This window comes from Lontra canadensis, unplaced genomic scaffold (genome assembly GCF_010015895.1).
Source record: "Lontra canadensis isolate GAN:19392208 unplaced genomic scaffold, GSC_riverotter_1.0 scaffold2, whole genome shotgun sequence".
In the NCBI taxonomy this organism is placed as follows: domain Eukaryota; kingdom Metazoa; phylum Chordata; class Mammalia; order Carnivora; family Mustelidae; genus Lontra; species Lontra canadensis.
The window spans coordinates 63,349,947-63,365,371 of NW_022630996.1; the positions used below are offsets into that span (position 1 = coordinate 63,349,947).

The 15,425-nt window shown below is 36.3% G+C and overlaps 1 protein-coding gene across 2 annotated transcripts in view; it reads right to left on the minus strand.

Moving 5' to 3' along the window:
• Positions 1-15,425, minus strand: part of ANKIB1 (ankyrin repeat and IBR domain containing 1) — a 146,635-nt gene that overhangs the window by 81,629 nt on the left and 49,581 nt on the right. For both annotated transcript variants that reach the window (XM_032875348.1, XM_032875339.1), the window contains exon 2: positions 13,561-13,840. In XM_032875348.1, coding sequence (XP_032731239.1) covers positions 13,561-13,748 — 188 coding nt within the window. In that variant the 5' untranslated portion in view covers positions 13,749-13,840. The remainder of the gene's footprint in view (positions 1-13,560; positions 13,841-15,425) is intronic.

A 15,425-nucleotide genomic window follows, 5' to 3' on the forward strand; every position in this document is an offset into this window, starting at 1 on the left:
AAAAACTCCATTCTAGAATAAAATACTAAGAGAAAGAAGGGTGAGTATCTGTATGGTATTTGCTAATAAGAGAAGGGGGATAGAAGAGAAAAGAAAAGGGAGGAAAAATAAAGGAGAAGTGAAGAAAAAAGGAAGGGGCAGAGGGAGGAAAGGAACAGGAAGGGCCGCATGAGACTCATATGTCACTCACATGAATGCCTGAGTGTACATTATTAAACATTCCACACCAACTTTTATTGTCTTTTATTGTTCTGCCCTATTTCTTAGTTACATCTTTACTTAATAAGGACAGTGACAACCAATATAAGCACAGGAAGTAGTGCATAAGTCTAGGACTAACTTTTAAATCTAGAAAAAATTTTTCTCTAAAAGTCATTGGCTAGTACTATTTACACAGTGTAATACTTTTTGAGGGGGTAAGTTGTGGTCAGTTCTAGAAGACCAAGATTTAATTCCAAAGTGGGCAGCCTTTACCAATGATAGGTTTAGGTGAGCTCCCTTAACTAATGCCAAACCTAGATCTGACAGTTATGCTTAGCTCCCTAATACATCCTTGAACTAGGATCATAGGATTAATAGTTGAGCCAATTCAGTGGCTATAAGATACTGGAAAATGAATTGGGAAAAAAAAACCAAAAACCTGCTATAATACAGTCAGCCTATACTAGAAAACGCAGAAATACATTATGAAATGGGAATATAACTCAAGTATCTGAAGATGAGTGCCTACATTTACTGTGGAGGGCTGGTATCATTTGCATTTCTATGTCCAAGTACAGAACAGCAAAGGGAAAGCAGCAGAGCCAAACTCTAACCCCTAGTTAAATCTGGATTGCTTTTAGGTTAGTTTTAGCTTAAACATATGGGTCTGACAGAAAAAACTGACAAAAAAGACACTAGAATGGACTCTGCAATTTGAATGAGATAGCCAAGCTGGAAAGCTCTTATGAGAAAAAGGTTAAGTTGGAGGTCCTAAGGCAGAAGATCCCAGACAACTCTGGACTTTTCCTGTTCTTATCATTCAGGAGTCTAGAGAGCTCAGCTGTAGAGCCCTTCAAAAACAGTCTATTAGGGTTTTAGCACTACACTGATTTGAACTGTCCTGAAAGTAGACATGGTGTTGCCAGAGCAGGAACAAATAAATTACCATTACTTGTAATAAACTATGTCAGTTCCTCATACCTCAATTCTTCCCACTGGGAAATTGCAATTAGAGCCAGATCAGACATTACTTTATATGTACTGGGGTCTGCACTATAGGTGAGTATGGTAGGCAGAATAAGGTCCTCACCCCAAAAAGATCCATGTCTTAATCCCTGGAACCCAAGAATATTGTACCTTACATGGTGAAAGGATGTTAGCGGTGTGATTAAGTTGAGGTTCTTAACATGGAAAATTAGCCTGGATTAACCAAGTGAACCCAATGCAATCACAAGCCCTTTCAAGAGGAAGACAGGAGGGTCAAGAGTCAAAGAGAGATTGGAAGATGGAAGGAAGCTAAGATGGTTTCTTTTAAAAATGGAGGAAGGACCCACAAGCCAAAAAGTGCAGGCAGCTTTAGGAAGCTGGGAAAGGAAGGAAGGGATTGATTCTACCCTAGAACATCCAGAAGGAATGCAGCCCTGCTAACACCTTGAGTTTAGTCCAACAGAACACTTCAAACTTCTGATCTATAGAGCTTTAATATAGTAAGTTTGTGTTAAGTTTTTAAGTTTGCGGTACTTTGTCACAGCAGTAATAACAAGTTAATATAGCAAGGAGCCCTGAAAATAAGATTCTGGAAGGGTTATACAGCAGACTCCTCCTGTCTGGAGGCAGGGTAGCAAAGCCTATCCTTGAGTGTAAACAAAAGATCCTAGGGATGATCTTGTGTGTATCTCTCAGGGGATGAAAAGAATAGCATCTGAGTTTTACGACATAGGGAATGTCTTCATGGTCTCAGGTCTTACCCACTCCTCATCCTCCTTCATATGTAAACATCTATCTCCTGGGAGGTAAATCTCTCTGGAGTTCTCAATCTCTATTCAGTCACAGTTTAATTTCCAAAGCCTGTCTGTTAGCCCAGGTCCCAAGTTTCAGTAAAATTTCCTCAGAAAGCCCTACTTGTACATATTTTCTCTACAGTCCAACATAGCCTTTATGGCCTTCTAATCCTCACAGTACACATGTAGGTTCTTCATTGCTTGCTCTGCTGTTTGGTTTCCTAGAAACTAACGGAGACTATCCAAACAAACCCAGTCCTATTTCGAAGCCTCTTTACACTATGTTCCTTCCTCCAGTTTGGTCACTTCCTTGTCTTCATACAGCATCCGAATTATATAATTCATTACACTGCATCATAGTTACTTTCTTACACATCTGTTTCTGTCTACCACTTAGTTCATAGGCTTCTAAGGCAGGGTCTATATCCCATTCTTTCTGAAATCCTCACCATACTGTCAGACACACCAATTTCTTGCTATAACTTTGACAGATGAACTGAATGTATATTACTCTTCTGACCTAGATTGGTGACATAACACTGGAGATCACTTAAGACAACACTCTAGATCTCTCAAGACAGCAGTATAGTAAGATCAAGAACTGATCAAGAACTGATCAAGAACATGGCATCTAGGACAGATTGTCAGGCTCTAATCCTAATTCTGTCACTCTATGTGATATTGGGCAAATTACATAATAAATAGCTCATTAATAACTAATACATGGTTCATCTCCTTCGACCATGTAAACCTACTTCTGAGAACTTAGACTAAAGGAAATAATGTAAAAGAAATAAAAATTGTGAGGTGCCTCGGTGGCTCAGTTGGTTAAGTGTCCAACTCTTGATTTTGGCTCAGGTCATGGTCCCAGCCAGGGATGTGGGTCTGAGCCCCATGTCGGGCTTCTCCCTCAGCAGGGAGTCTGCTGGAGATTTTCTCTCCCTCTGCCCCCCAACTCTGCACACACACGTGTGTACACACTCTCTAAAATAAATAAGTCTTTAAAAAAATAAAAATCTATAGGAACAATGACATTCAATACAGTGTTACTTTAATAAAATTAGGAATCAGGGGCGCCTGGGTGGCTCAGTGGGTTAAAGCCTCTGCCTTCGGCTCAGGTCATGATCCCAGGGTCCTGGGATCGAGTCCCACATCGGGCTCTCTGCTCAGCGGGGAGCCTGCTTCCTCCTCTCTCTCCCTGCCTGCCTCTCTGACTACTTATAATCTCTATCAAATAAATAAATAAAATCTTAAAAAAAATTAGGAATCAGTTAAATGTCTGGTTTATAGGAGAAATGGGACACAAATCATAGTATATCTTAAAAAATTATAAAGTTATTACAAAGTCTATGAATATTTATAGTTCAAAGTATAAAATAAATAATTATACACAACTAACACCAAAGAAATACAGACAATTATAAGAACATACTATGAGCAACTCTACTCAAACAAATTTGACAATCTAGAAGAAATGGCTGCATTCCTAGAGACATATAAACTACCACAACTGAACCAGGAAGAAAGAGAAAGCCTGAACAGACCCATAACCAGTAAGGAGATTGAAACAGTCATCAAAAATCTCCAAACAAACAAAAGCCCAGGGCCAGACGGCTTCCCGGGGGAATTCTACCAAACATTTAAAGAAGAACTAATTCCTATTCTCCTGAAACTGTTCCAAAAAATAGAAATGGAAGGAAAACTTCCAAACTCATTTTATGAGGCCAGCATCACCTTGATCCCAAAACCAGACAAAGATCCCAACAAAAAAGAGAACTACAGACCAATATCCTCGATGAACACAGACGTGAAAATTCTCACCAAAGTACTAGCCAATAGGATTCAACAGTACATTCAAAGGATTATTCACCACGACCAAGTGGGATTTATTCCAGGGCTGCAAGGTTGGTTCAACATCCGCAAATCAATGAATGTGATACAACACATTAATAAAAGAAAGAACAAGAACCATATGATACTCTCCATAGATGCTGAAAAAGCATTTGACAAAGTACAGCATCCCTTCCTGATCAAAACTCTTCAAAGTGTAGGGATAGAGGGCACATACCTCAATATTAGCAAAGCCATCTATGAAAAACCCACCGCAAATATCATTCTCAATGGAGAAAAACTGAAAGCTTTTCCGCTAAGGTCAGGAACACGGCAGGGATGTCCATTATCACCACTGCTATTCAACATAGTACTAGAAGTCCTAGCCTCAGTAATCAGACAACAAAAGGAAGTTAAAGGCATCCAAATCGGCAAAGAAGAAGTCAAACTATCACTCTTCGCAGATGATATGATACTATATGTGGAAAACCCAAAAGAATCCACTCCAAAACTGCTAGAACTTGTACAGGAATTCAGTAAAGTGTCAGGATATAAAATCAATGCACAGAAATCAGTCGCATTTCTCTACACCAACAACAAGACAGAAGAAAGAGAAATTAAGGAGTCCATCCCATTTACAATCTAATATAATATATATTAGATAAACTAGAGGGTATCATGCTTAGCGAAATAAGTCAATCGGAGAAAGACAACTATCATATGATCTCCCTGATATGAGGGAGAGGAGATGCAACATGGGGGGTTAAGGGGGTAGGAGAAGAGTAAATGAAGCAAGATGGGATTGGGAGGGAGACAAACCATAAGTGACTCTTAATCTCACAAAACAAACTGAGGGTTGCTGGAGGGAGGGGGGTGGGAGAAGGGGGGTGGGGTTATGGACACTGGGGAAGGTATGTGCTATGGTGAGTGCTGTGAAGTGTGTAAACCTGGCGATTCACAGACCTGTACCCCTGGGGATAAAAATATATGTTTATAAAAAATTAAAAATAAAGAATTAATTAATTAATTATAAAGTCATTACAAATTCTCTAAATGTTATAGCTTAAATGAAAAGGGAACACAAAATAATTCTAACTGTTGTTTAAAAGAGGCAGTAACATGGGCAGTTTTGTTTGTTTATAAGACCATATTGTTGCTTAACAGTTAAAAAAAAAAAAAGGAAAACATACATAAAATATTTTGCCCATGTCAACAACTGATGATAATATGTATTTATAATGATTGAATTAATAGTGGGACTGTAGTGGATAACTAAAATTAAAATGACATTCTAAAAACGTGTTCAAAATTAAAACCCTTCCTAGGAGGCATTAAATTAAGAAAATAATTTCATATTCTTAAAAATTTAATTTAGGAAGAAATTATTAAAATTAATTCAGATTCTGTAAGATTCTGCTTAAACCACTTTTATCCAGCCCTTTCTGTTCCCATTTCTGATACATCATTTTTTCTCTGTTTGTTCAGGAGATCTCGGGTCATTTACACCACAGGATTCAATGTAAGTTGGACAAATGTCAGTTGATACAGAGACATCTCTCTCTTTCTCGTATTACACATTTCCAGATCCTCCCCAATACAGAGAAGAGATAGACAATTTTGCAGTTGACAGATTTGACAGTTGACAAATTTGCAGTTGACAGTTTGGGTAACTGTCCAAACTGCCAGACTCTGATTAATCAAACAAAAAAGTTTACTATCTTCAAGTTAAAATATTAAAGTACCTTCTTTATATGTATTTACTCAGGAAAGATCCTTAAATTTACTGGACATAGTACCACACCTACATAAATACTCTGTGCTAATATTATAAAAGTGGATATTCTAATTTTATTCATTCACATTACTAACTTTTCTATCACCTATTTTTTTTAAAGATTTTATTTATTTGACAGAGATCACAAGTAGGCAGAGAGGCAGGCAGAGAGAGAGGGGGAAGCAGGTTCCCTGCTAAGCAGAGAGCCTGATTCGGGACTTGATCCCAGGACCTGAGATCATGACCTGAGCTGAAAGCAGAGGCTCAACCCACTGAGCCACCCAGGCATCCCTCTATCACCTATTTAATATCAAAAGTAGAGTCTTCCTTAATGTACATGAATGCATAATGGAATAATAACTAGTTGATATGTAAGTTTTAGGTAGACCCCTCTCTGTAACAATGTCAGTAATTATGAAGTGTATTTTACTACTTGCACAGGTTAATTCTGGAATAGGGACAAAAGATAACTATTAGAAAGGTAGAATAAGAAAAACATTAACCTGGAAAAAAAAAATCCCTTTCATTCGACCCTACTAACCCATTCAGAAGCCATTTGTTTTTCTAGATTCTTTATCACTGTTACCTCTATTTCTTCTTTAATCTCCACTTTCAAATGACTCAATGCTTATCACAGCACTGAAATAGCACTCTTCACATCCCCAGGAAATTTCCTAATGGTTAAATTCACCATCACTATCCTTAACTTTTGCTTTTAACCTGAAATAGTTGACTATTCATTTTTTTTTTTTTTTAAGATTTTATTTTCGATAGAGTGAGCCACCAGTCGGAATGTGGAGGAGAGGGGAGGTGCAGAGGGAGTGGGAGATAAGCCCACTGAGCAGGGAGCCGGACACAGGTTCTGGGATCATGACCTGAGCCAAAGGCAGACACTTAATCAACTGAATCACCCAGGTGCCCCTGACTATCCATTTATATCCTGACTTTTCTATTACCTTGGTTTCCATAAGTATACACCTTCTCAAATCTCTCTCTCTCTCTCTTTTTTTTAAACACAGTTTCTATTTACCCATGGTAGCAGCTCCACTTCCTAACCCCTTACTGGAAGAAAATTCAGTTCTGAATCCATTTTCCTCTTCATACATATTCCCTCCTTTTAGAGATCAAATCTCTTCTCACAGCCATCTACCTATCTTTCAATGGTTTCTATGAAGGTACTTTGTAAACTATAAAGTATTAACAGAATCCAAATGATAGACAATGGTGGTGGAATCATGATTCTCTTAAAGGGCTTCTATTATTACTTCTGTGGTAATTGTTAATGCTCTATCACCCTGAGTTCTCATCTGAACTCTAGACCATATTCTAACTCCTTTATAGGCCCCCTTCTCTTGCATATTCCACTATCGTCTCCTATTCAACTGAGCTCCCTCCAAAATAACAGTCTCTCTGCCAGAGCCTCAATTTATTGCCATTAACACTCTTATTCTCTCAGTCACTAATACATACATATATCTTCAGTTTCATTTAAATATTCGCTTTCATGCAACAAGTACTGGAGTTGTATAGTTAGTTTATTTATAGAATATAAATATAACTATTTATAGTTATATTCTAACTATTCTATAGTTAGAATAGTTGCAAGTACTATTCTAGAACTTGGGCATACTGTGAAGAAAACAAATTAAGTCCACGTCCTATGGAGTCTGCAGGCAAGGAGGGGTAGGAGAGGAGAATTTCAATCCATTTAACCCATTAAAAGAACTTGATAACTCCTAAAATGAAAGAGTAAAAAATAGAAATCAAGGGACACCTGGGTGGCTCGGTTGGTTAAGCCGCTGCCTTTGGCTCAGGTCATGATCTCAGGGTCCTGGGATCGAGTCCCGCATCGGGCTCCTTGCTTGGCAGGGAGCCTGCTTCTCTCGCTGCCTCTGCCTGCCTCTCTGCCTGCTTGTGTGTACTCTCTCTCTCTATCTGTGGCAAATAAATAAAATCTTTAAAAAAAAATAGAAATAAAAAATTAGAAATTCCATTACTTCTCAAATCTTGATATTAACGTATGCTCTAATGAAGGTTTTATATTTTATTTCCAAAGAAGCAAAAGAAGCTACTCTGTAAAATTTAAAGAATATGTATTATAATTCCCATTTTATTTATTTTTAGAGATTTTATTATTTATTTGCCAGAGAGAGAGGGAGAGTGAGCACAAGCATGGGGAATGGCAGGCAGAGGGAAAAGCGGGCTCCCTGCCGAGCAAGGAGCCCAATGTGGGATGTGATCCCCAGGACTCTGGGATCATTACCTGAGCCAAAGGCAGATGCTTAACTGACTGAGCCACCCAGGTGTCCCTGTAATTCCCATTTTATACATGACTTTCCAGGAGATATAACTAAAAAGTATCCCAACTAGGACACACTGCAAAATTTAAGTCTTCTTGCTACATTAAATAGTAACTATTTATGAATATGGATTTAGTTTCTTATGAGGGAGGCACTGTGGTGTGATATAATGTAAATAAACAGCATTTGGGTTCTGAGAGATATGGACCCAAACTAGCTGCTAAACTGTAAATTATTTTTACCATATTATCCTGCCTAACAAGAGAGGAAAGTTATGCTTGTTTGTTGTAGGTACCATAAAGTTAAAGGAAATGGTGATAAAATCAAGGTCTTATTCCATATGGAGGTTTTACTCTATGGCCACTAGGTCATTGACTAAGTATATATATACCTGTGTCTATCCATATATTTCATGCATTAGGAATCTAGCCAAGGTGAGCAAGGAACTATACTGAAGCCAGTAGACATGTACCTGACATTAAATGAGGCATCATAAGAAAATAATGGCCATCAGTTTTGTTAGAAAGTCTAGCAAGGTTAAATACAGTGAAATATCTGAAGCTATCTGAAACACAAATAATTAAAACAGACTTGCTATTTTATTTAATGCTGATGAATACATGCTATTTACCCTTATTCTACAAGACAATGTTAAAAAGAATAATTTCTTGGGGGACCTGGATGGTTCTGTTGGTTAAGCGTCTGACTTGTGATTTCACCTCAGGTTGTGATCTCAGGGTCAAGAGATGCAGTTCCACCTTGGGTTCCCTGTTCACAGTGGAGTCTTCCCCTTCTCCCTCTCCCTCTGCTCCTCCCCAGCTCTCATTTGCTCTCTGTCTCTCAAACAAACAAATAAATAAGTAAAATCTTTAAAAAGGGGTAAGCAATTTCTTAATTCAAAAAGCAACTAAACATTTAATAATTTATGATTTTCTTAACTAAATAAATTTTTTTAAAAACAAAAAAAATCAGATTAAGGAAATCAGAGTTGCTTAACCTTAGGAAAGGAGAACAATAATTTCTGATTTAGCATATGATGTTAAAGGCTTTACTAAAGAAATTATGAGCCACTGATCTCTCCAGAATAAAGGAAATAAAGAAGAAAATACCAAAAAACTTTAGGCTGAAATGAAACATATAAAGTTAAGTAAAATACATATGGCTAAATTATAAAAGTGGTTCAAACTTGTAACTAAAGAGAATATCTGTCATCTTTTCTATAGGTCTTTACTTGTTCAATAGAATGATAACCACATGACAGAGAAAGACAGATATATTCCTATCCTGAAGAGTCAAGAATATTGACCAAATCAGCAGCTCTTAAATTTTTTGGTCACAGGTTTCTTACACTTTAACAATCAGTTAAGTCTCCTAAGAGCTTTTGTTTATCTGGGTTATATATATTTATGTTTATATTAAAAATTAAAACAGACTTTTAAAAATACTTATTCATAAAAAAGCCATTATATATTAAATAATCTTGACATATTAAAATGAAAAAAAAAACTATACTTATAAACAAAAATTAAGTGAGAGGAATGGCACTATTTTACACATTTATAAATTTCTTTTCAGGTCTAGCTAACAGAAGACAAATTCTCATAGCATTCTATCTGTTGTGATGTGTCGTTTTGGTTCAAAGAATATGAGGAAAATCTAGCCTCTATATAGTTAGAAAAAGGACCAGTATTCTAAAATACCTTTTCTAAAATTAGTATTCTAAAGTGCCTGAATATTCATATTTGATACTATACCAAAAATTCAACAAGTGGCCATTTCTTGTGTTACTTGCAATGTAAAATCTGAAATCAAACCAATGAACTTTTTTCGTACTATACTCAATGATGGAGATTAATTAAAAACAGTTAGGTTTAAGTAAAAGAAGTAACTTTTACTGCTTCAACAAGGATATTTTTAAGTGAAACTGGCTTTTTTTTTTTAAACTGCAAGTGGCCACCCGTGATGAATACAATGATTACTATGAAGGTTGAGTACCAGGTTTTAATTCATCTACAGGCATCAGCAGTTTTATTTCCCATTTATTTTGCACTTTCACTGCAAATGTCAATACAGTGAAAAAGGCAAATAATACTTTAGTATTAGTACAAAAATAGATTTGACCTCGTGTAACTCCTAAAAGCATCTCAGGATCTAAGAGTCTTCCGACATACTTTAAGAATCACTGTGTTAGGGGCGCCTGGGTGGCTCAGTGGGTTAAAGCCTCTGCCTTCAGCTCAGATCATCATCTCAGGATCCTGGGACTGAGCCCCACATCAGGCTCTCTGCTCAGTGGGGAGCCTTACCCCCCAACCCCCCCGACCCTGCGTCTCTCTGCCTGCCTCTCTGCCTACTTGTGATCTCTGTCAAATAAATAAATAAAATCTTTCCAAAAAAAACTGTATTTTACTTTAGTATTCCAAGCAAATTTTAATTAATCATATCATAAGACTTGATACTAAATATTATAGTAGTTCAATGTTAGGAAGCTAAAGCAATACAACAGTTCTGTAATCTCACTGATGATACTCAGCTTTAACAAAAAGCTTTAATGGTTTAAGTATTCAATAGTTAATCTATTGAGAACATGACTATGTGTCTAGAATTGTATTTACAATCTTTACAATCGAGTGGAGAAGATGAGTTTAACAATAATAAGATGGTTTAAAATAAGATGGTTTAAAATCTAAGTTGCAGGAATTTCAGAAAACAAAAAAAAAACCCTGTAGGTCAGAGTAGTTGTAGGTAAAGTCATGAAAAGGGCAGAAACCAAGTTAGGATTTAAAGGAGAGGGAATCAGAGAAGAAAGAAAACATTTGAGAATCAAAGAGCAACAGGAATAAAAACTATCGGGGTGGCATTTCTAAAGGTGGGGAGAGCACAACGGAAGTCAGTCAACAAGTGTCACTGATAAAACCTTGTTAAGAAAGTAATGAGAAATTAGGCTGACTGGGTAAAATGAGGGCAAGGTCAAGGGAGCTTTAGAAGTCAGAGTAATACAGACAAAAGGGTATTGTTACAGTTTTGCCATGATAGAAAAAATATTAAAAAGGATATAACTGGGGGCGCCTGGGTGGCTCAGTGGGTTAAAGCCTCTGCCTTAGGCTCAGGTCATGACCCCAGGGTCCTGGGATTGAGCCTGGCATCAGCATTGGCATCAGCATTGGGCTCTCTGCTCAGCAGGGAGCCTGCTTCTCTCTCTCTCTGCCTGCCTCTCTGCCTACTTGTGATCTCTGTCAAATAAATAAATAAAATCTTTTTTAAAAAAAGGATATAACTGAGCAAGATTAATCCGGACATGAGATTATGAGAGGAAAAGTCTTGGAAAAAGAACATTTAGGAATCAGATATTTTCCACGTTGAGAGGACAGGTTGATAAGGGTGAGCTAAGCTTGGGGCAATGAAATGGAAAGATGTGAACTCTAGAGATAAAACTTAGTGAACTTTCTGTTAGTAGCAGGTTAGGTAAAGAAGAGTAAGTCAAGGATTATCTGAATATATTTAGGGTTACAGAAATGAGAAGCAATAACATTATTGAGTACATACTGTATCCTAGGCAGCATGATAGACATATAACACATTAATTAACTGTCCCACAAACTGTATGTAATAGATATCTATTTTACAAATAAAGGAACTTAGGCCCAGAGTGATGAAATAACTTGCCTTGCTAATAAGTAGCTTAGGCAGGCCTGACACATAGGTTTATCAGACCAAAGAGATAGGAGGCTATCACAGTGGTAACAAAACCTAAAGCCTACAGTCATCTGCCTGGACAATTAGCTTTGTCATTTGTAAGCTGCTAGAGATCTGACAAGTTGCTTAATTTTCTGTGCTTCAGTTTTCTCACCTCTAAAATGCAGAGAGCAAACTACCTCACAGAGTTCTAATGAGGATTAAATGAGATAATGCACATGGACACTGTTAATACTGCCTAGAAAACAGTAAGCACTCATATAACATATTATGCCTCATGTATTGTGTCTCAGCACAATATGTTAGTCATTAACACAGGGAAAAACCAAAAATATAAAATTTCAAACCAGATGAATTGGTGGTGGCTTCGAAGTAGGTATCTTTAGAGAAATGGAAACAAAAACTAAATGCAAAAAGGAGAGGTTATGGAAATACCCACTAAGCCAAGAAATACCGACTTTAGTTTTAAGAGGTTACAGAGATGCCTACTTGATAACGGGTCTGGACGACTTAAACTCACTCAAGGAATTTCTCTCATTCACAAATCCTCATCATAAATATTTCCTTGTGCGACAATTTCATAAAACTTTTATTTACTTTGTATAGGATATTATGCTAGATGCTAGAAGTACAAAGAAGGTACAATTTTTAAAAAGTAGTAATTTAGGTAGAGAGAAGATATGCAAAATTATAAAGCACAATGATAGAGCAGTATATATCAAATAAATAATACATACAAACAAAAAAAAGCCACAGAAGTTAAAAAAGAAAAGACTGCGGTTCCTTTGGGTTGTTATTGGCTAAGGAGACAGATAAATCCTGCTCAGGGCCTTGAAGGAAGGGTAAGACAGATAAAGAGAAAGCTGAGAGGAGTGGGGGAGGGGACTCCTGGCAGGGAGAGCAGCACGCACACAGCAAACAGAGCATACATAACATGTTTCAAGGAAACCAAAAGGAACAGCTTGATTTGGATAATTTATATTAAAAGAAATACATTTTTGTAAAGCCAAACTTTATCAAGTTCTAAAGAGCTCTGAATACTACTTTATCAATTTTATTTCACTATGTAATAAGCAAAGAAGTGTCCCTTTCTCTTTTTCGGCATCAGACTGTTACAGCTGCATAATCTACTTCTTAAAACCCTAAATCTGTTTTAGAACTACTATCCTCCGCTTCCCTCATTTTATAAGGTAGCAAATATAAAATTTAATTCTCATGTAATGAGGTAAGAATCTTCATATAAGCATGTTTGCCATCAACTTTCTTGTTGGGAGAGATTTTAAGTTTTCTCAGTATTTTCGATTTTAAGGAAATGTTTTGCTTTTTGAAGCCTTTTCAAGTAACTAAAGCCCATTAAAAGAAAGGAAACTAAAACTCAATCATGACTAGATAAGGTAAATACATCTGTTTTTTCAAGTTTAACTAGCTAACCAGAACTGAAAATTTTGCTGTAAGTACCATTCCCTGCAATATTTGGATAGCTGATAAGTACTTTTCTCGAATTCAAATGCTATAAATTAAACACTAAACTATTATCAAGATATCATACTATGAAACATATTGAGGATCAAAATATATTTACAGCCACAAGAATATGTGATCCAACCTATTAAAACTTGTGGTCTGATTTAGGCATCATAGAAAAAAAAAAGAAATATACTGAATAATTCACTGGGGCGCCTGGGTGGCAAAGTCGGGTAAGCATCTGAGTCTTGGTTTTGGCTCATGTTGTGAGACAGAGTCCCATGTTGGGTTTGGCAATAGGCAGAGTCTGCTTGAGTTTCTCTCTGAGCACCCTAACTGCCCCTTGCCCTTTGAACTTTCTCTAAAATAAATAAATTAAATAAATAAATAAACCTTTAAAAAAAAAAGAAAGTTTGATTCACTACAATATAACATGCACATATGTATGTGTTTTCCAAAATCAAGGATTTTTTTCCTTTCACTAATTTATCATTAATTGGTTTACAATAATACTTACCCTAGTATTCTATTCATTCCGTGTCTAGCAGCATAGTGTAATGGAGTATTGTGCTGGTAGGGCTCCCCATAAGATGTATTTGGATCAAGGGATTCTTTCAGCTGAGGGTTGTTTTCGTAAATTTGGCAGGCCAGGTTTTCATCACCATTGATGAGTGCTTTACGGAATTTGGTGGTTGTATTTCCCATGTTTTCTTTTGTTTTTTTTCTGATAGGCTGTGGCACTTTTTTCCTTCCCCCTTCAGCCACTTCTTGAATGTTTCTGCAACATGTTTCACATTCTAATGGGAAAAAATATTATCAAATTAGATTATAAAACATAAGTTACAAAGCAGTATCCTAAATAAACAATAACACAATTAGGAACACTAAAAAAACTAGGAAGCATATGTAAGGAAGCAAACTAAATTACATTTTACCAAATTTATCTTAATAGAAAAAACACCTCAAATTTTTAACATTGCCCAAATCAACTTCTTGTTAAACTAACATTTACCCACACAGAAACTGTTAAGGTTTCACAGGCAGCACATTGTACTATGAAACTTATCTACATATATGAACCCTTCAATTTTCCTTTTCACATTGGCAGGAAATGACTTAATTTTATGGTTGAATACACTTAAATCTCTGTATAAATTATGTATAAAATAGACTCAGCCAATTTGGGGGCGTGAAAAATGTAGGAAATTTTGCTCACATATGAACTTCAGAATAGGTGTTAAGTTACAGTTAAAAAAAAAAAACAACCCTACAATCCTTGGCTAGTATGCTCAATAATAAAGGCTACTTTCGCTCCATTCCAATAAATGTTTCTGAATCTACTCTTGAACTATGATCGAAATTGGTGATAAAGGAAATAGCATATGTGAAGGCAGGTATGAAATAAAAGGACTATTCAAGGAATGGTCAGTACACCTGGAGCTCAGGATCTCTAGTTTTGAAATAACAGAAGATAAAACTGAAAATACGTTGGGGCCACTTAGAAACTTATACTTTAATCTGTAAAGAATGGATAATTAAAGGATTTTATGCATGGCAGTGACAGAATAATTTTATGCTTCCGAAAATTAACCATTTGGACAGCATGTAAGACAGACAGGAGGGAGAAAAAGATAGAGGCAGAATACAACAGTCCATCATGATCCCTAATTAACTCCACAGCAGGCTGGACATTAAAACATAGCTTATTTAAGAAAACAGTTGAAAATAATACATACTTTTCAACACAAGTTTTATACAGGGTAGTAACAGTTTCAACAGAATACAAATTAACAGGCTGAAAAACAAATGAGTTTTTTTTTTTTTTTTAAGTTTCCTATAAAACAGAGTTTCTCATCCTTCCTTGGCTGTACACTGATTAACCTGGAGAACTTCAAAGAGTCCCATTAGCCAAGCTACACTCCAGAATAATTAAATCTGTTTCCAGGGAGTGACACAAGGGCACTGGTATTTCAGCAACTTGAGTGATTTCAATGTGCACACACCACTATATAAAACCCTTGTAACTCCCTCCAGACAAATGGTTATATCTGAGTATGGAGATAAAGGTGAACAGGCAGGGAAAGACATCTGCTAAACCTATTTTAGAGACAGGTGTTAACTACTGACTTACAAGAGCAGTATTTTCTGGCCCACATCTATACTTAATGAGGTCAGCATTTCAGTCTTTTAAGGGCTCTTTGTTACTGACATTTTTACTTTAAATATGCAATACATACACATAGTAGAATGAGTAAAGAAAGACAAAAGATAACTGGAAGATAATCATAGTTATCATTTTGACAAATAACCACCCTATTTATAATGTATATAAATATTTGTATTATACATCATATATACAGTGTAAGTATGTATACATATAAA